This window comes from Kogia breviceps, chromosome 1 (assembly GCF_026419965.1).
Source record: "Kogia breviceps isolate mKogBre1 chromosome 1, mKogBre1 haplotype 1, whole genome shotgun sequence".
NCBI classification, from domain to species: Eukaryota; Metazoa; Chordata; class Mammalia; order Artiodactyla; family Physeteridae; genus Kogia; species Kogia breviceps.
In genome coordinates this window covers 180,054,216-180,076,284 of record NC_081310.1, presented here as the reverse complement: position 1 = coordinate 180,076,284, position 22,069 = coordinate 180,054,216, and the positions used below count along the sequence as shown (strand labels likewise).

Sequence of the window (22,069 nt, the reverse complement as noted above, 5' to 3'; positions counted from 1 at the left end):
ACTTCATGGCTTTGCTCATGGCCTATAATAACATCTTGTGAATCTAGTTATAAGGACATTTTATAGTGGGAGTTTAGTATAATCAACTTCGCTCTGTATTTATAGGAGAGTTATCTTTTTTTTTTTTAAAGGAAAGAAATGTGCTGAAGTTTTGTCTCCAGACGTGGCAAGAGATCTTGCTGGTCTACAAGTACTAATACATCAGAATCTAATCACAAAATTCTATCCCCCTGTGGCATTTCTCATTTGTGCTGGGATATGAGTTAGTCTTTTCCCCTTTGGGACTTTGTTTCAATGAGATTCTATGGGGAAATTTAGCTATTGTCAGGAGTATATGTCTAAAACTTGGTGATAACGGGAAATACAAGAGAGTACTCATAATGAGTAGACTAAGGAGGGAAGAGGAGTACTTGTAAATGTGGGCAGTACCAATGAACATTTTATAGCCCCAATTAGAATTTCTGCAACCTAATGACTTTTAATACTATTAGGTTTCATTAACATATAGAAGGGACTCAGCAACTTTGTCTCTATTTGTCCCTTCAAGATGAAGTACAGGCTGAATTGGTACTTCTTGTCTCTCTTTGCACAGGAAAATGATGGACTCCGGACAGATTGATTTTTACCAACATGACAAGGTTTGCTCCAATACCTGCAGAAGCACCAAATTTGATCTTCTGATCAGCAGTGCAAGAGCTCCAGTGCCAGGACAGCAGACAAGTGTGGTGCAGACACCCACTTCGGCCGATGGTAGGGGGTAGGAAACCACCTGAAAACCCACTGTGTTTTTCAGTAGCACTTTCCCCCTCATTTCTTCTTTGTGTTTCTTTTTTCAGTTCTTGAGAGTGTTAATGTAAGGTATGGTAATCTTGAGTGGGAGTCCACGCTTTAGAAAGAACTCTCTTTGTTTTCTCCAAAATGATTCCTATTGGCCAGACCTCCTTCCTTGTTTCTTTATTACAGTGCGTGGTGAACATTAGAAAGGTGATCCATATAATGCTTATTTAAGTCTCACTTTGGTGCCACTTGACATATCTTTGAAATCAGATTGTTTTAAAAATCCTTTGCTCTTCTAGTGGTCAGGGCAGGCGGGTGGATTAGAACGGAGAACGCTTTTCAGCTGTTGAACTGAGATGTATCAAAGACAGTGTGTCATTGGCTGGGCTGGACTCTGGAGACTACTGTAAGGATCAAAGAGCTCTGTCTGTAAGGAATTCAGATAAGCAAGCTGAGGCTTCTTCACAAATGAGATAGGATGGGCACACACTTAACTTCAGTATTGTTGAGCTTGGGACAAGGGCTCTCTAGGAAAGATATAGCCATATGAGGTTATTATTAAGGATTTAGTTCAGCTGGAGACTTAGCACAGCTAAAATTCTTAGATAGAATATGTCTAAACTACTTCCAGGAGACTTATAAATATGCCTGACAGAGACACAAGAACACTAAAGGATGTAAGGGAAGTATTGTGCTTTAAAAATGACTTCTCAGGGTTTCTTTTGGTCAGTCCTAATGTTCTGTGAGTAACCACTGGGTGAGTAGAAGCCAAATTTCTTGGAACCTAAGTTCCTTTCAGGAAAGTGTAAAATATCTAGCAGTTTGAATATTTGGTGGTGTGACACTTTCACTTGAAAAGTGGAAAATGCTGTGAAATTATCTACTTCCTTTTCATTTTGCCAAAACTTCTTTACTTGATCATCCATATTGATATTACTTGTTTGCTTGATTATTGATATCCTCCAGTGTGGAGAGTCCACACTTGTCTATATTTCTGTCTGGATCAGTTTGATTTTTCTCAATTCTCTTTGTTTAAAACCTTAATATAAAATTGATAGCAGTAGTTTTTTCCTCTGTGACTCTGCTATTCATGGAACTCTTATCTGATTTATTTTGGTCTCATTTCTCTTGCTTTCTCTTACATAGCCTGATAAATAAGTTACAGCAACTTCATGTTTCTAGATGGTTAGTATCAAACATGCTCATAGTAGGGCTCTTGACTATAATTTTCTTTTAAATTATTTCAAGTCCTCCTCATCTTCAAGTCTGGGGCCTGCAGCCTGGCAATCATGCCCACCTTCTGTCTCTTTCGAAAACGTAACTGCTCAGAAAGCAGATTGCTCTTTTGTGATTTTGTAAGTTATCTTTCACTTTCTGTTCAGAGTAAGAAGAAAGCATTTTCTTTTGCAAGGCAGGTTTTATTTAGGAAATCCAATATTCATCCTGGATTACCTAGGATTCTAGTTTTTAATATAGGGACATGCAGGCAAAAGGTTAGAAAGTTAAATAACAGGATCTCTTTGGCTGTCTGAGATAAAGGATAGTTGTGACTTTTTCATAAAATTCACGGGCCTTCCCTCTAATGGACTGCTTTTAGGTAGCATTACACAGATTGCCATCTCAGAAGAGAGCATGGAAGAGGCAGGGCTGGAATGGAACTCGGCTCTCACTGCTGCTGTCACCATGGCCACAGAGGAGGGCGTGAAGAAAGACTCAGAGGAAATTTCAGGTACTTTCTATGGGACTCAGATTTCTTGTAAGGTTTTGTGACTCTTATCACCATTATAATTGTGGACACAGAATGCATCTTCATTACTTGTGCTGGTTTTTCTTATGCATATTAATACTAATTACAGCTGCAAACATCTTATTTTAATCCAAGCAATAGCCCTGTAAAGTCAGATTTTATGAAGAAATTGAGACTCAGAAAGGGTCAGCACCCTGCCTAAGACCAGTCACACAACTAATAATTCAGCTGTTTAACTGAATTCATCTGTTTAACTCTGAAGTCCATGCTTTTTATCCTGTCACACTGACTCCAACTTTGGTGCATTTGTTAGAGAAACCAAGCTGCAAGATGTTAGAAGAAAAAATCAGGTAGCGGGTGGTGTAGAGGATGGTGATTAATGATGATTCACTTAGAGGGGACAGGAGAAGCTTCACATCATCCTTCATTAATTTATTTAGCAAATATTTATTGCTGCCTGTTTTTAGCTGGTACTGTTGCTAGATCTAGATAGATGAAAAGACATAGCTTCTGCCCTCAGGGAGCTTATAACCCCACCTATTCAACTGTTTTATTGTGTTTTTAAAAATTTTTATTTATTTATTTATTTATTTTCGCTGTGCTGGGTCTTAGTTGCGGCACGTGGGATCTTCGTTTCAGCATGTGGACTTCTTAGTTGCAGCATGCGAACTCTTAGTTGCAGCATGCATGCGGGATCTAGTTCCCCGACCAGGATTAAACCCAGGCCCCCCTGCATTGGGAGTGTGGAGTCTTACCCACTGGACCACCAGGGAAGTCCCTTTATTTTGGTTTTTGGTTTTTTTTTGTTTTTTTTTTTTCTCGGTATGCGGGCCTCTCACTGTTGTGGCCTCTCCCGTTGCGGAGCACAGGCTCCGGACGCACAGGCTCAGCGGCCATGGCTCACGGGCTTAGTTGCTCCGCGGCATGTGGGATCTTCCCGGACCAGGGCACGAACCCGTGTCTCCTGCATCGGCAGGCGGATTCTCAACCACTGCGCCACCAGGGAAGCCCTATTTTGGTTTTTTAAGTAAAGAATTAGAGGGAGTATATCTTTAACTTAATTTAATTTCTTTATTACTTAACATTTAAAATATTATGTATTATTTAATTTTAAATTAAATTATTTAAATAAATGCTTTAGTATTTATTAAATATTTAATTTAATATTTTTATTGTAGGAAGATACCTGTTCCCTGTAGCCAGATGCATGGCAAATTGAGGCAATTATCACAAGTCCCTATTCTGCTGCAGAGTTCAAATAGATACCAACTCAGGGAGGCAGCTAGTGTTCCAAAGGCTTCTTTTCTTTTCCCAGAAGTAGCCCAATAAGAAATCATTTTGAGGGGGGGGTTCCCTGGTGGCCTAGTGGTTAGGATTCTGGGCTTTCACTGTTGTGGCCCGTTTTCAATCTCTGGTCAGGGAACTGAGATCCTACAAGATGCACAGCATGGAAAAAAAAATCATTTTGAATCGAAATAATTTTTGAATTTAACATTGTAGAGATATGCCTAAGTATATGTAGCATCCCTTGTTTACCCTCTGTCTTATCCCTCTTTTGCCAGAGGACACTTTGATGTTCTGGAAAGGAATAGCTGATGTAGGACTGATGGAAGAGGTTGTCTGCAATATACAGAAGGAAATAGAGGAGCTACTCAGGGGAGTTCAGCAACGGCTTATCCAGGCTCCCTTCCAGGTCACAGGTAAACACACTAATCCTAACAATAACGATCATTGTAGACAGATCATGTTAGCCTCATGAAACACTGAGGTATAGGTATTATTATCCTCATTTTACAGATTAAGAAACTAAGGCTCATAAAAAGTTACTATCCAAAGTTTGTAACTAGGGTTTTTTTTTTAATTGTAAAATTTTTTTTTATTGAGGTATAGTTGATTTACAATATTGTGTTAGTTTCAGGTATACAGTGAAGTGATTCAATTATATGCGTGTGTGTGTGTGTGTGTGTGTGTGTGTGTGTGTGTGTGTTTAAATTTATTTTTATTTAATTTATTTTATTTTTGGCTGTGTTGGGTCTTTGTTGCTGTGCGCGGTCATTCTCTAGTTGTGGCGAGTGGGGGCTACTCTTTGTTGCGGTGCACGGGCTTCTCATTGTGGTGGCTTCTCTTGTTGTGGAGCACGGGCTCTAGGCGTGCGGGCTTCAGTAGTTGTGGCACGTGGGCTCAGTAGTTGTGGCACAGGGGCTTAGTTGCCCTGCAGCACATGGGATCTTCCCGGACCAGGGCTTGAACCCATGTCCCCTGCATTTACAGGCAGATTCTTAACTACTGTGCCACCAGGGAAGCTCCTATGTGTATTTTTTCAAATTATTTTCCATTATAGGTTATTAGAAGATATTGAATATAGTTCCCTGTGCTATACAGTAGATCCTTGTTGCTTATGTATTTTATACATAGTAGTGTGTATCTGTTAATCCCATACTCCTAATTTATCCCTTCCTCGCTTCCCCTTTGGTAACCATAAGTTTTTTTTCTATGTCTGTGAGTCTGTTTCTGTTTTGTAAATAAATTCATTTGTATTATTTTTTGCTTCCACATGTAACTGTAATTTGTCTTTCTCTTACTTAGTATGTTATTCTCTAGGTCCATCCACCTTGCTGCAAATGGCAGTATTTCATTCTGTTTTTATAGCTAAGTAATATTCCTTTGGATATATATACCACATCTTCTCTGTCCATTCATCTGTTGATGGACACTTAGGTTGCTTCCATGTCTTGGTTACTGTAAATTGTAAATTGCTGCTATGAACACTGGAGTCCATGTATCTTTTCAAATTAGAGTTTTCATCTTTTCTGGATATATGCCCAGGAGTGGGATTACTGGATCATATATGGTAGCTCTATTTTTAGCATAACTAGGTTTTGAACTCAGGTCTGGCATTCCTTTCTCCACAGGTAATTTTTGCCTTGTAAATGGTGCCAGAAAGCAATCTCTCTCTCTCTCTCTCTCTCGATATAGATACAAAGTAGACATATAATGAGTCTGAAAATTGGAGAAATCCACCTGGTTTTAGACAGTTCTCATATTCTGTTAGTTTATGGCTTCCAGAACTATTGTCTGCATTCCAGGAAGAGGGAACAAAGATCTTGAAGTTACAATGAACCTGGTGGGTTCAAAGAATTAGAGAAGCACTGACGTGGCTCCAGTGGACTAATTAATGGAGAGAGTGGTAGGTGATGAGGTAGGACAGGAGCAGAGGGGACAGTTTAGATAAGCTTTGGTCAGAACTTTGGGTTTTATTTTAAGGTGATGGTAAGCCATCATAGTGATTTTGAGCAGGGGAGTGAAGTGATCAGATATATTTGTACTTTTTTAATATAGTTTTAAAATTTTTATATCTTTAATGGAAGCAAACTCATTAATATTTTCAAGATTATTTCTTCACTTGTTTGTAATTGAGGGAATTATCACGTTTGACAATTTCTAATGATCCCATGACAGTCTTAACTAATTTTTAAATTTTTTATTTTATTTATTTATTTATTTATTTTTGGCTGCGTTGGGTCTTTGTTGCTGCGCGCGGGGTTTCTCTAGTTGCGGTGAGCAGGGGCTACTCTTCATTGCAGTGTGTGGGCTTCTCATTGTGGTGGCTTCTCTTGTTGCAGAGCACAGGCTTTAGGTACATGGGCTTAGTTGCTCTGCAGCATGTGGGATCTTCCCAGACCAGGGATTGAACCTGTGTCCCCTGCATTGGCAGGCAGATTCTTAACCACTGCACTGCCAGGGAAGTCCCTCAGATTTATTTATATTTTTAAAAGATCACTGTGGTTGCTGTGGGGAGAATAGATTATATGGGGCAATAGTAGAAACAAGATCAGTTGGGAAACTCTTGAAGGAATTAGTCCAGGCAAGAGATGATGGTAGCATGGATTAGAGTGGGTAGTGGTAGACCTGGGAAGAAGGGATCATATTGGGCTTATATTTTGAATGTGGAACTGACAAGTCTTGCTGATGGATTGGATGTAGGGTAAAAAAGAAAGACATCCAGGATGACTCATATATTTTTGGTCTGAGCTGTGAGTGGTGGTAAAATTTCCTGAGATGAAGACCACTGGGAGAAGAAATCAGAATTGGTTTTTGACTTTAATTGAGATGCTTATGAGGGCTTCAAATGGAGAAGTCATTTGGCTCAACAGAAGTATTAATCTGTAATGCAGGAAAGAGGTCTGGGCTGGAGATCTACATGTGGAAATTCTTAGCATGTCCATGATATTCAAAACCATGGAACTGGATGAGACAACTGTGGAAGAGAGTTGTAGGTGGAAAAGTGGTCTGAGTTAAGGAAGTAATGACCAGTTACTGACAGCTCTTTCAAGAAGTTTTGTTTAAAGGGGAACAGAGGGACTTCCCCTGGACGTCTAGTAGTTAGGGCTCCGTGCTTCCACTGCAGGGGGCATGGGTTCAATCCCTGGTCCGGGAACTAAGATCCTACATGCTGCACAGCACGGCCAAAAAAATAATAATAATAATAATAAAGGGGAACAGAGATAATACTGTTAATAATATTGCATGTCATTTCCCATGTTTGGCACTTAAAATATGATGTTTCTAATCTTCATATCTATCTTGCAGAGTAAGTATTATTAGTCACATTTGTTTCAGATGAGAAAACCGAGGACAGAAATGACTTACCCAAGGTCATACAGATAGGCAACATCAAAACCAAGGTTCAAACTTAGTTCTGTCTCGTAGAATGACCATATTTTCTAAACCAAGTCAGAACCTATAACCAGATGCAAGATTTTTTTCCTTATTTTTGTATTTATTTATATGGAAACATGTATAAAGATATAACAATTAAATAATAATTAGTTACACATGTGATAAATCTTTGTTAAAATATTTTGAAAATGTTATTAGTATTCTAATTTCTGCATTGTTTTATATTTATAAGCAGCACAATAGGGAGTTGGTGGAACATTTCTGTTTTAACTGGACAGACATGTCTTTTATTTTAAATAGATGCTGCTGTTCTCAACAATGTAGCACATACATTTGGCCTAATGGACACAGTCAAGAAGGTTTTGGACAACAGAAGGAACCAAGTAGAGCAGGGAGAAGAGCAGTTTCTCTATACTCTGACAGGTATGTATAACTTCTCTCTTTTCTTAGGCGATATTATACGAATATCCTTGAGTCTTGCCATTTCTTTGTTGACTTCTGTTGGGACTGGATTGGCTTGCTTCTTCTTCCTTTCCTTCCTTCCTCCCTTCCTCCCTCCTTCCGTCCCTTGCCTCCCTCCCTCCTTCCCTCTGTCCTTTCTTCCTTCTCTCTCTGTCCCTCTTTCTGTCTCTCTCTCTCTCTCTTTCTTTTCAACTCACATAGTGTCAGATTTGGCTTTTTCTTTGTACATAGTCCTAGGTGAGGTGGAGTGGTGGGAAGCAGAGGAAGCACAAAGGAAAAGAAAGCCAGCAACATGCTCCTCCTTCTATATCTTTGGAGGACTAAGATGTCTGCTAGATCACTCCATTAGTCCAGTAATATAAGTGGCAGAAGAAAAATATTGGCCTTTGTCTTTTTTACATTATTAATACTGAGTCTTTTGATATACATTTAGCACTTTCATTATTTCTGGTAATCAGAAATTATGAGCACATGGATAATTTAACTCTTTTTAATAAGTACTTTGTGCTGGTCTCTAAGCTAGGTTTTAGAAATAAAATGTTGAATAAGGTAGCCTCAGTCTCTTGAGGGCTTTCAAGGAACTCAAGGGAAAGCAGACTTAGAAATAAGTGCAAAAAGTAGTCAGTTTTGTAACAGACGCATATAGCAGGTATAGTGGTGGAACAAAGGGCATTATCATTTATACCCAGAAAAGAATCAAGAGAAGCTTTTGGAGGAGGTAAGGCAGTGAAAGATGCAAAACAAGTTGGAGAGGACTTCCCTTGTGGCGCAGTGGTTGAGAGTCCACCTGGCGATGCAGGTTCGTGCCCCAGTCCTGGAGGATCCCACGTGCCGCGAAGCAGCTGGGCCTGTGAGCCATGGCCGCTTAGCTTGTGCGTCCAGAGCCTGTGCTCCGCAACGGGAGAGGCCACAACAGTGAGAGGCCCGCGTACCGAAAAAAAAAAAAAAAAAAAAAAAACAAAAGAACAAGTTGGAGGTATGGATTATCAGTCTTAAATGACGTAGAATATATTATAATAGTCGGTCATGAAGACAAGAGGCAAGAAAGATCATTTGGTAAGAGAAGAACAATTTAGGTTGTTTTAAACTTATTTTTATGCCCAGTTTATATTTTAAATTCGGTTTACCAGGTGTTCTCTGAGATGCCCTTTTTCATTTGATCTTTCTAGGAACATTATAGGCTGTTTCCTTATTTTACAGATAATCCAGTAGAGGCACAGAGAGGATAAATGATTTGCCTGGGACCACATCACTCCTTGACAGTGAAGCCCAGAGTAGAACTCTGCTTCTTATTCATAGTCCAATGCTGTCTTCCACCTTGAAACTTTACACCATCTGAAAAATGGTTTTTGTTAGAAATGTAGGCTTCTGGTCCCTTGTCCATATCATTTTAGTTATAACCACAGTATACATAAAGTTGTGTTTTCTGCTTTTTTCACTGTGACATACTAATATTTTTCCAAGTTGCTACACAGTATTTTACCTAGACGTTCTTCTAGGGATGAATTTAAATTTTCAAAATTTTCTTCAGTAGCTTATTTTGTTGCAGTGAACATGTATGAATATAACTTTTCTTCTTATGTTCTTTTAAACTACTTTACAATATCAATACCATTTAAGCTTGAGGTTAAATGGTATTGATAATTTGTTTATGGAGTCTTGTGACCTATTGTCAAATTTCCAAGAAGATTACACCAATTTACATCACAAGTTTGAGCTCACCAACAATGGGCGTTGATTTTTATAATACACCCTGATTTAATTTTTAAAAAATTATAGATTTGGTATCTTGTTTAGTTTCACATTTCTTTGATTACTACTAAAGTTGGAAAAAATGCATTATCTTATAACCGTAAAAGGCAATGTTTTAAAATTTTTGAATGTGTTCTTTATCACTCCCTACTCCTTTAATTCCAGACAAGGAGTTGACTTGCTCTGGGTATTCCACAGTGAGCAAGGTGCTCTACAGGTGTACCTGGTTATTTATTGGATGCTTATCAGGTGCTAAGCAATAGCGAAGTTCTGGTGTAGAACCAGAATCACCAGTGGTCATCAAGGTTGGATTGGACCCTTGGGAGAGGGATAGTGATAGGTGTATTGGGGTGGAAACGCCACCAAGTTGACTATCAGAAGACTTTTGTTTTGGCCCATGCTCTGTAACCGTAAGGAAGTCGCTTTATCTCTCTGGATCTATGTCAAAATGAATGTGTTAGAACTCTTAAGACCTCCTTCAGTTCTGTAATTCTTAGGGACTTCCTCTATAACTTTCTGTAGACTTCTCTGGGGGCTAATGGTAGACTAAAGCCATCTGGGTCACCAGCAAGTGATCCTGCCTTGAAGAACAGTTTGGGAATCACTGCTTTTCACAGTGGCCATTGTAGCTCCTTTGTGGGCCCATGGCAGTTGCAAAGGGATTATGCAGATATTATTTTCATCTGTAGACCCAGGTAGGGCATATATAAGCTGCTAGACCAACTGGAGACTTCTTTGGTTTGCATTTTGGTGACAGGTAACAGAATGCCACAGGAGCTTCTAGAGTTGAGCTATGGTAGGATCACAGCACGAAAAGGTTCTGAATTATTGACCTGCCTATAATTACACAATGACATGTAGTAACTGGAGGGATTTTAAAGACCATCCAGTCTAGTTTCTTCTTGAAAAACAATGAAATGACTTGCCTGAGGCTACATAGTAGCAAAACCAGGGCAAGACCCCAGGTCTCCTCACTTCCCATTTACTGTTCCCAAGATTATACTTCTCTCCACACAAAGTCTGTCTTTTTTCCGTAGACTTGGAACGCCAGTTGGAAGAGCAGAAGAAGCAAGCTCAGGATCACAGGCTGAAATCCCAGACGGTTCAAAATGTGGTATTGATGCCTGTGAGCACTCCTAAGCCTCCCAAAAGGCCCCGGCTCCAGCGGCCAGCCTCTACCACCGTCCTGAGCCCTTCTCCTCCTGTCCAGCAGCCTCAGTTCACAGTCATCTCACCCATCACCATCACCCCCGTGGGTCAGTCATTTTCCATGGGCAATATTCCAGTGGCCACCCTCAGCCAGGGCTCCAGTCCTGTGACTGTCCACACACTGCCTTCTGGCCCTCAGCTCTTCCGTTATGCCACAGTGGTCTCATCTGCCAAGAGCAGCTCACCAGACACAGTGACCATCCACCCTTCATCTAGCCTGGCGCTGCTAAGCTCCACCGCCATGCAGGATGGGAGTACCGTGGGCAACATGACCACCATGGTGAGCCCTGTGGAGTTGGTGGCCATGGAGTCTGGCCTGACCTCAGCCATCCAGGCTGTTGAAAGCACCTCAGAGGATGGGCAGACCATCATTGAGATTGACCCAGCCCCAGACCCAGAGGCTGAGGATACTGAGGGCAAAGCAGTCATTTTGGAGACAGAACTGAGGACTGAGGAGAAAGTCGTGGCTGAGATGGAAGAACACCAGCATCAAGTCCACAATGTGGAGATTGTGGTCTTAGAGGATTAACTGGGGGTCTCCGGGCCAGGAGATATGTTTTGGTTTGGAATTTTAATTATTTGTTTATTTTTATCATTGTCCCACTCATTTCCACATAGGATCCTTTTTTTTAAAAAAACAAAATCTTGTTGTTGTAACTGAACAGGTTGGGTCCCTTCCCCCCCCTCATGGAAAAATGGACAAAACAAGCTGCCCTTCCGGAAGTTGAGAGTAGGTCACTCAATGTCCTAATCCTCTTACACCAAGAAAGTTATTTCTTTTAGGGGAGGCATCAAGATAACCAGAAACCCTGTCCAGAAAGCCCTTTCCAGGCTAGTCTGTCTGTGTACGCATGTGGTTTTATTCTCATAAAGGTGCATTGCCAAAACCAGGGAACACAAATCTGACCCTGGAAGGCAACCCACTCACGTGTGGATGCAGAAGGATACTTTACGTTGTATCCTGGAAGGGGCCCTCAGAGGCCAATTCAAAAGTCTGAAAGTTGCACTCTGCTTGGAGGGGAAGGTAGCATACCAGCAGCAGCTTAAAAAGGGAAGTGCTTTGGCCAGGATGGGGCAAGGAAATTATCTTACTTCCAGAAGTGCAACTGATGCCTCTTAATATCTCTGAGGGTTACTACCATGGCTGCCATTTTGAGGCAAGGCCAGTGTTAAGAAGAAGGGTACATTTCCACCGAGCAAGTGGCGTCAGAGGCCTGTGGCTTGGCAGAAATAGAAATCCAGAGACGTCACAGCTGTGCTTTGGGGTTCAGGTTCACCTTGCCCCCCACTTTGTCAAAACACTTACCCTCCTACCTAGTCCATTCATTTGCAAACTGTGTGATGTGGTGTAAATTGCTCTGGTTCTTGGACTGTGGCTGTTCTCGGGGTGGGGCTCCAAGGCCATCATTTTTATTGCATGACTCCAGGAGCAGGAGAGTTCCTCATCCAGACCAGCTGCCCTTTTTTGTGGGGCCCTTTTTTGGCTTTGGAACCAAAAGCAGCCACTCATTTGGTGCTTCCTCTGTTCTACCCTCCGTTCCTCAGTGGTTAATGGCATCTGTCTCCTGGATCCCACGCTCTTCAGATTTTTGGCTGATTCAGAGAACAGTGACAGGTGCCTGCCTGCCTTCATCCCCTTTTAGATTCATATATACCATTTATACCACAGATGTTTCTGTGAGATATTGAGCTCATTAAAAAACCTTAGGTTTGGCAGGGAAGACTCAACACCCCACCCTATCCTGAGGCACCGAGTAGATGTCTCCTCCTGAGCGAGCTGGACTCCCTGGGAAAGAAGCATTGTCTGCAACATTATATTATAGGAAATGTACCAGGAATGTAATAATAATATCTTTGGGGGGGTATTTTGTTTTCTTCTTTTTTTTTTAATGTTTTTGTATATTTAGAGATGGGCCCATTTTCCATGCTGTGATTCCTTCTCTTTGACCATCTTCAGTGTCTGGGGCAAGAGTGGAGTCTGTTTTTTGTTTCTTTGATTGCATTTTTTACTGCACTAGGAAAAATATAGGGAAACTGCAGACAATTTAAAAGAAAAATAGGTCAAAAAAGAAAGCATACACTTTAGGAGTGGGAGAGTCTTTTTTTTTTTTAAATTAAATACAAAACTTTGACCTGTAGTTTCCTTTTTTTTTTTGAAGGCACCCACCTGAAGCTATGTTTCTTCCAATAGATGTTGGAAACCCTGTTGTTAAGCAAGGGAAGACTGCGTCCTGCCATCCCTCAGATAGCTGTGTATAGCTAGAGAAGCCCTCTAACTTGAAAGGGTCAATCTTAAAAGCCTTATGGCTGAGATTTCTGAACCCCATACAGTTGTGGTTTTCAGCTTTAAAATTGGGGTTTTATTTTTCTTTTCAAAATATTTAATAGACATAGCAATCTGTTTAGAACAAACCTTTGGCCCTTTATATATCTTTAGTGAGGGAAGTGGCTTTTATTTCTTGCTTCTTTAGGTTGTCTGTTGGTACATAAACAAAAACAAAATTTCTGCCTAAGCCTAAAACTACTACTTGAACCTAGAAAGGCACATGTCATCCCTATTGCGGTTTTTAGGGACACTTTTATCTTTCCCAGAGACAAGAGGCTCAAATCAGGACAGAGGAGGAGCCCTGGAGAACACCTACCCACTAGCTCAGGTTCCTTTCTTTCCTCCGTCAGAGCTGTTGCTAGTGTTTTAAAGTAGTGTGAGCGTCATGCTTCCAAAGTCAAGCGATCACCTCCTAAAGACAGAGCCTGTTTACTTTCACTATCTGAATATTCCAGCTGGTGGAAATACATGAGCTTTGTTGTTTTCCTGGTCTTCCAGTAGCCTGTCATTATTGCTAGATGCTATGCACCCATTCTTGAGTGTGGGTTTCCTCACAGCCCTGGTCTAGATCTCAGACGGTGTGGGGTACATGCAAGCCACTGGTATGTACACAAGCAGTTGCAATGAATCATTCCTCAGGCTGAGTTGGCAGTAGCCATCTAATCTTTCTGTTCATTCATTAAATAAACATTTGTAAGTACCATCTATGTGCCAGGCTTTGTGCTAGGCACTGGCAGTACAGAGTTGAAGGCTCAGTCCATGCACTCAAGGGATTCATTCTCCAGAGGTTGTCTGGAGTTAAGAACTATATTTCAATATAATAATTGCTTTCCTTTGTAATGCTATGTATTTTATTTCATGCATTGATAAACATTGTTCCGAGAGTTGGTCTGTAGGTTTCAGAAGGATACCAAAGGTACAAAATGGTTAAGCCTTTCTCTAGTGAGATACTGAAACAAATCATCATATTGGGGTAAGTGCAGTGATAGAGTTATTGGCTGGGAGAAGAGAGAACAAAGGTTCAAGCATCTAACCCAGCTTGGAGGCAGGGGTCAGCAAATATGGGAGTACTTCCTGGAGAAGATGTATACCTAACCTGATTTAGGAGAGAACATTTTTGGCTACTTTTTTTGCATTCCATTTTCAAGTAGTTGGACTTATTTATACAAGAGGGGAAAAAAATCCTAAGTCTCTTGTTGCTTCTGTCTCCAGAACTAGGCAGAGTCAGCAGCTCAGGCAGTCTCTTCTGAGAGCACCGCACTGGCGAAAGCCCAGTCATGTGTCAGTTTCTCTGAGCTTCCATCAGATGAATCCAGGGCAGGACTGGAGTTTAGGTGGTAGAAGGTAAATGCCCCAAACCTTCCTGTCATGTGGTTTCCACAAAGGCCTCAGAGTCAACTGTTCAGCTGTCTTGCCTTGGCCATGTCCCTGTCTGACTGCCGCCTTCCCGTTCTCTTCCCCTTTTCAATTTCCAGGTTCTATCCCTGCCCCCCTCCCCAAATTAAAACAAAACAAAACTCCCTGGCATTCTGAAGTAAAAAAGGGACAATAGATTTGAATATTTAAAATTTAAAGCTACTTCATGTGAAGTTTCTTTCATGCTTCTGTCCGTATTTGGGAAGGAGGACCAGAGTTAATCCAAATACCTTGGAAATTAATATTCAGTTTAGGTGGTCTGAGCCACCCTTTAGTGGTGGCATTTTAATCCATTTCATGAAAGCATTAAAGGTAAGTCTTTATGGTGGAAAGTACTGGTAACACTTGATGATAAAGATAGTAAAACCAAGCATGAAATATAGAACTACTAGTTCATTGAGTTATAATTGGTCCACCACTATCAAGGAGGTAGCAAGGATAAAGAAAAGGTTGAATTCTCAAAATAGGTATGAGGTTGTGATTCACTTTGGGTAATACTCCTGAGGAAATAGTCCTCTCTGAGACAAAAAATCAGATTGTAGGCTAGCCCCTGCATTTTCAGTCAACTTAACCTAGTATAATTGATCACAGATCCCTCACACCTTGGATGCCTCCTCCCTGGGACATTCTTGTGTAGTCTGTAATGTACTACAATAACAACCAAGGTTGTTGCACTAAACAAGGGATCAGTTCTGCTAGATTGGAACTCTCTGCCCCTGGAATTTCTCTTCTTAGCCTTTATTCAGTCATTTTTAGGTTTCCTTCCCAATCCTGGAACACCTTTCTTAGTCCTGAGCTATGCAATTTCACTTCCCCTAGAAGGTTCTACTTTCCTTGAACATCCTTATTGTACTCCTGCTTCTCTAGCCCTTGCTTTGGGGAACCAAATGTGACTTAGTTCCCAAATTCTGCCATGTTAGTAACTCTACCTTTCTGCTATGTCAGTAACTCAACCCTTGAAACAATCATTTCTTCCCAAGGAACCCCCAAGACCCAAACCTCAGCATACATCCATAGACTGCAGTCTTCACTGCCTAGAACAGCCTTCTTAACTTCATCCATCACCTGAATTGAAGCACCTTTGAGATGTGCTTATAAGTTCCCCAGAATACACAGATTCTAAAGCCTATCTTTTACACCTGATTGATTCCCTACCTATGGTCCATGGCCCAGGCTAACACATGCCTGTTTCCTGGATAAGTTATTTCAGCCCAGTATGATTCCTACTACCTCTTCTGTTATGTCTTATGAGCCTCCCAATCTGAAGACTCCTGGTGCTGTTTCAACCTAAAGTAGGCCACACCCTACTTTGAAATTGCCTCTGGGTTCTTCTCCTCCTGCATCTATGGTTTCCAATTCTGTACCTTTACTAGTATTTGGCTTATAATATGGTATATATGGGTTGATCTCTCGAGTTTGAGAACAAGAGTGGACATTAGTATTGGATCACATATAAAGGAAAATGCGAGGCTGGGTAATGACCCAGAAGGAAAGATGGGTTCCTCATTGGGCTTTGTAGGAGCTCCTGTAAAAGGGGGTGTGGGGGATGTTACCTGCATTTCAAAGTATAAGGATTTTTTAAAAAAATAATTAATTAATTTAGGCTGCCCTGGGTCTTTGATGGGGCATGTGGGCTTCTCTAGTTGTGGTACATGGGATCTTAGTTCCCCGACCAGGGGTCAAACCCAGGCCCCCTGCATTGGGAGCACGGAGTCTTAACCACTGGACCACCAGGGAAATCCCCTCAAAGTATAAGTTTTGTTTTGTTTCGTTAGTGGTACACGGGCCTCTCACTGCTGCGGCCTCTCCCGTTGCGGAGCACAGGCCCCCGGACTCACAGGCCCAGCGGCCATGGCTCACGGGCCCAGCCGCTCCGCAGCATGCAGGATCCTCCCGGACCCGGGCATGAACCTGCGTCCCCCGCATCGGCAGGCGGACTCTCAACCACTGCGCCACCAGGGAAGCCCAAAGTATAAGTTTTTTTTTTTTTTTTTTTTTGGCGGTACGCGGGCCTCTCACCGCTGCGGCCTCTCCCGCTGCGGAGCACAGGCTCCGGACGCACAGGCTCAGCGGCCGTGGCTCACGGGCCCAGCCGCTCTGCGGCACGCGGGACCCTCCCGGACCAGGGCACGAACCCGTGTCTCCCGCATCGGCAGGCGGACTCCCAACCACTGCGCCACCAGGGAAGCCCAAAGTATAATTTTTTTTAAAAAAAAACTTCTCTGCTGTTTTCTCTAAAGAAATCTATGTATTGTAGAGCAAATTGGAAGCCCACAGCTCTGATTCAGCCTTAAGATTTACTTTGTTTGGCCCATATTTTAGTTTTATTTTAACTTTTTATTGAAGTATAAATGCATACAGGAAAGTACACAAATCACTGTACAATTTTATAAACTGAACATACCCATGAAATCAGCTTTCAGATCAAGGGAAAAATAAAAGTCACCAGCACCTCACCCAGACAGGGTAACCTTTATCTATATCTAGCTCTCTAACATATCTTAGTTTTACCTATTTTGAACTCTTTAGGGACTGGCTTTTTTCCTCTCAACATTATGTTGTAAAGATTCACCCATAATGTTGTGTGAATTGTAGCTGATTGCTTCTCATTGCTATGTAGAGACTGTTATTTACTATGCCACAGCTGATCCATTCTAATAATGGGCACTTGGGTAGCTTCCAGTTTGGGGCTATTATAAATAATGCCTCTGAACCTTTTTTTTTTTTTTTGGGCCACGCCTTGCAGCTTGCAGGATCTTAGTTCCCCGACCAGGGGTTGAACCTGGGCCCTCGGCAGTGAAAACACCAAACCCTGATCACTGGACCACCAGGATATGCCCACCTCTGAACATTCTTGTGCATGTCTTTTGACGAACATATATTATGCATTATGCCTATGACAGTTCACATGAAAAATTCAAGATAAAGTTTTTCTTAAAACAACAACAAAAACCCCACAAAGCCCAGAAGATCTGACAGCACTGGGTCCACATTTCCTCACAGCAACACCTGACTAGAACTGAGGCCTGTCTCAGGTGGGCCATGGCTTCTTCACGTACTGTCACTCCCTATTACAAACCCAGATCTACTTATTTTTGGTAGCTTATTTTTTTCATTCAATAATCTCAAGCACACTCTCACCCCCAGATAACTGCAAAGCTTATTAACTCATTTCCTTCAAGTCTCTATCCTTATCAGAGAGGACCTCCCTGACTACCCACCCTATGAAAAGTGGCAACTTCCTCCTGCACTATGCTTCCTATTTTCCTTTACCCTGCTTTATTTTTCTTTCTTTTACTTATCACCTGACATACATGTATTTTCTTCTCCCCCAAGTAGAATCAAAGCCCCATGAGAGCAGGGACCATTCTTGTCTCTTAGTCACTGCTGTTTCTACAGTCCCTGGAACAGTGCCTGGCATGTAGCAGAAACTGGATAGATATTTGATGCATGAATAATAATAAGAACAATAATAACCAATACTTATTGAAGGGTAACTATGTACCAAGCATTTTTCTAAGCACTTTACATATGTTAATCCATTTGATCCTCAGGACAATCCTATTTGGTGAAGAGCATTATTTACTTCATTTTACAATGAGGAAACTAACACGTATATTCTACTCTAAACAATAGATACATTTGAAACGTTGTATAGGGATCAAATTTATTAAACAGTCTTTAAATGTACTAGAGAAGCTTAATATCTAAAAGGAAACTTTCAACAAACCATTTTATTGTGATGATGTTTTGCTGATAGCATGTTTAGTTTTTCCTTAGGTTGTTTTGTTTACAGTCCAGTTCACCATCTCTCCACAGTACTGCAGGGGGAGTGTGGTGGAGGGAGGGAACTTCCAGTTAACCGAGAAAGGATTTTAGAACCCAGATCATCTGTCCTGTCCATCAGTCACAGGAAGTACTGATTTATCACTTTGTTAAAAGTGGTCTTGTCTTGTTTGAGATGATGTTGATGTCAGAGTCCCTGGTTAGAACTCTTTCATTTGTTTGCTAAGCTCCTACTGTGGAGAGCCCAACCCCATGTGCTTTGTTACACAGGGAACCTGTTCCATAGAACATTGATAATATTGTAAAACCTTTGCCCACTGAGCAAAAAGATATTCCCCTGCACCAGGAACAAAAATGGAACCACTATGCCTCAGAAATGCTAAGTTAACATTTCCATGACTGAGACATTCTGGTTAGCCTTTCTTTCTTTTTTTTTTTTTGCGGTACGCGGGGTTCTCACTGCTGTGGCCTCTCCCGTTGCAGAGCACAGGCTCCGGATGCGCAGGCTCAGCGGCCATGGCTCACAGGCCCAGCCGCTCCGCGGTATGTGGGATCTTCCCACACCGGGGCACGAACCTGCGTCCCCTGCGTTGGCAGGTGGACTCTCAACCACTGCGCCACCAGGTAAGCCCTGGTTAACCTTTCTGGACAGGGCTTCTCATATTCTTGCCTCTCATATTCTGTAGCTGCCACCCAAGGACCGAAAGGGAAGGATTTATCTATAAAACATTGTCACAAATAGTTTAGATGCACATTCACTGGTTTAACTATTTTTTCTTGGCACAGACTTAAAATTGAACCAGTGCTTTCTGGGGCTCCCTGGCTTCATTTTCCCCTGGCAGTATCTCCAGAAATCTTGTTTACACTCCATTTTTCTCTCTGGCCTATTGTCTTAGATTGAGACTGTAAACTGTTTGCTAGCACAGTGCTGCTCAGACTTTTAGATCCCATGGATCAGTAAAAGAGATTAGGGGGCTTCCCTGGTGGCGCAGTGGTTCGTGCCCTGGTCCGGGAAGATCCCACATGCCGTGGAGCGGCTTGGCCCGTGAGCCATGGCCGCTGAGCCTGCGCGTCCGGAGCCTGTGCTCTGCAACGGGAGAGGCCACAACAGTGAGAGGCCCGCGTACCACACACACAAAAAAAGAGATTATTTTAAAAAAAGGTCTTAGGGGGGCTTCCCTGGTGGCGCAGTGGTTGAGAATCCGCCTGCCAATGCAGGGGACACGGGTTCGTGCCCCGGTCTGGGAAGATCCCACATGCCACGGAGCAGCTGGGCCCGTGAGCCATGGCCACTGAGCCTGTGCTTCCGGAGCCTGCGCTCTGCAACGGGAGAGGCCACAACAGTGTGAGGCCCGCATACCGAAAAAAAAAAAAAATAATAATAATAAATAAAAAAAGGTCTTAGGAACCAACATGGTGTTCTCTACATTATATTTTACCAAATCAGGATATTTTTTAAAATGGCTAATTTTTACTGGCATCATTTAGGAAGAAAGGGCATTTTCACATCAAAACAATTAGGAGGGAAATAATCTCAGAATAAAGAACAGTCTTCTGCATTGAGTAAATTTAGCTTTATGAAAAGCTCATTACATTATCATTACCTTTCTTATTTCTTGGGGAACTGGTGAAAATTTCAGCTTTCACCTCTAGACCCTGAGTTGAAACTTCAAGGCTCCTTTCCTGCTGGCTCTTTCTTGGTTCTTGTTCTTTTCTGCCCTTGAGGACATCTCCAACAGGGGCTCTTGTATATACACAGCTGCGGATTCCTAGCGTCCTTAGGCCACCTGGCCCAGCTGTAGGTCTTTTCTTCCTTTAGCTTTGTTCTCACGTTGCTCTTTTCAAAACTCCATTCAGCAAGTCATAAAACACACCTGCAAGTTAAAAGCCAACCATCAGTTTAACTTGGGATTTCCACAGTGCCTTTCCTTTAACATTCAATTAAACTAGTTAAACCTGCACATTTGACTTTTTAACCCCACCAGGTTTTCATTAATAAAATGGAGATTGACAATACTAAGGAGAATTTTGAAAATGAATGAGATAAATTAATTCAACAAACACTTACTTAGAGTTGGACTATAAAGATTAATTTTAAAAAAGTTCTTTGTCCTCTAAGCAGTCATAGATTTATTAAAGAGGCAATATGTAAGCTGAGAGTTGGTTCTCTTAATCTGGGGTCCATGGGATGGATGGGCTTGGGGAAGGGAGTGCTTAATGAGATTGTAGGCAAACATTTGGGTGTATGTTCCTTTTTCTGAGAAGTTTCATTATTCTCATTAGATTTTCAACTGAGTCCAAGACTTCTAAAAGGAAAATATTGATGTAAACATATAGTTTTTTTTTTTAATTTATTTTTGTCTGTGTTGGGTCTTCGTTGCTGCATGCGGGCTTTCTCTAGTTGCAGAAAGCAGGGGCTACTCTTCGTTGTGGCGCGCAGGCTTCTCACTCCGCTGGCTTCTCTTGTTGCGAAGCACAGTCTCTAGGCACGCGGCTTTCAGTAGTTGCGGCGCATGGGTCTAGTTTAGTTGCTGCGTGGCATGTGAGATCTTCCCGGACCAGGGCTTGAACCTGTGTCCCCTGCATTGGCAGGCGGATTCTTAACCACTGTGCCACCCTGGAAGCCCAAATGGATAGTTTTAGTACACTAAGTTACCATAAGGAAATGTGACCAATATTATGGGTGAACAAATAATAGAACACCTTCTTTCTGCTCGGGGGAAAAATATGGTTTCATTGATCAGGGTCTTGAAGGACAGATAGGAATTGGGGAGGGGAGATGTCAAGGACATTTGAGGCAGAAAGAACTGCATGTGCAAAGTCATGGGTTCCAGAACAAAATGCGTATTTGAGAAAAAGGCAATGTGGCTGGAGCATGGACTGCATGGTGAGAAATATACAGGGCTAGGGAGTGACAAGCTTTGAAAACTGTGTGGACTACAGAGAACCAGCAGAAATCTTTAAAAATAGGTTTTTACACTGTCAGTGTGTGAAGTATATAAACACTTCTCAAAGGAGGTCCCTTCCATTCCTGCCTTACTAAGGGAGTGACTTGGGCAGCGAGGTCTGCTGTTCCTGAAGGCTGGAAAAGTTTGAGAACCAGAGCTCTAGGGCCCAGCCCAGGCCATAGCAAAATTCTGAAGAGTATGTAAAATCTGTCCTCCTTTCCTGCTTCTTTTCACTCTCTTATCCCCACTGCCCCCTTCATATATCCAGAAGGATCTCCTTGGTTTCTACCTTCCAGAGGTCTAAAATGGTTGAACTAGAAGGAACCTCAGAAGTTATTTTGGTCCAACTTCCCTATTTTACAGTCTTGGAAATAGACTCTGATTAGGAAGTGATTTACTCTCCGTGTCTCCCCTTCCATCTCTGGTTTGCTGCTGGGCCTGTTGCTCTCCTCCTTCTCTTCTTTTTGTTTTGTTTTGCTTGGCTGCGTCACTAACCAGGGATCAAACCTGTGTCCCTCACAGTGGAATGAAAGGAGTCTTAACCAATGGACCGCCAGGGAATTCCCATTCTCCTTCTCTTCTGAGGAAATCCCAGGGACTCCTTTGACTTCAACTAACATCCCCATACCAGAGACTCCAAGGTTTGTATTTCCAGCTTGATTTTACTCTCTAAGCCCAAACCTTTTAATTGTCTACAGAACATTCCTATCTGATGTTTTATGTTCTTCTGAAACCCAACATGTCCAAAGATAAATTGATGATCACAAAATCTCCTCTAGGATTCCCCACATTGGAAAATGGCACCTCACCCACTGAATCGCTCAAAGCAAACTACTAGATATTATGTTGCTATCTCCTCCTTTAATGCCCTCCCCACAATCCGATCAATCACTAAGACCTCTCATTTTGCCTCCTAAAGTGTCCCTTTTGTCCACTTTACTCTGTCTTCATCATCACTATATTAGA

At 41.9% G+C, this 22,069-nt stretch overlaps 1 protein-coding gene across 10 annotated transcripts in view; it reads left to right on the top strand.

Annotated features, from left to right (window-relative positions):
• GMEB1 (glucocorticoid modulatory element binding protein 1) overlaps positions 1 to 13,445 on the top strand; it is a 31,945-nt gene extending 18,500 nt beyond the window's left edge. For 8 of the 10 annotated variants that reach the window (XM_059036318.2, XM_067013562.1, XM_067013554.1 and 5 more), the window contains 5 exons: positions 593 to 750; positions 2,375 to 2,506; positions 4,087 to 4,224; positions 7,505 to 7,627; positions 10,456 to 13,445. In XM_059036318.2, the coding sequence (XP_058892301.1) occupies positions 593 to 750; positions 2,375 to 2,506; positions 4,087 to 4,224; positions 7,505 to 7,627; positions 10,456 to 11,156 (1,252 nt within the window). In that variant the 3' untranslated portion in view covers positions 11,157 to 13,445. The remainder of the gene's footprint in view (positions 1 to 592; positions 751 to 2,374; positions 2,507 to 4,086; positions 4,225 to 7,504; positions 7,628 to 10,455) is intronic. The other 2 variants (XM_067013586.1, XM_067013580.1) reach the window with 1 other exon arrangement.
• Positions 13,446 to 22,069: the final 8,624 nt, after the last annotated feature.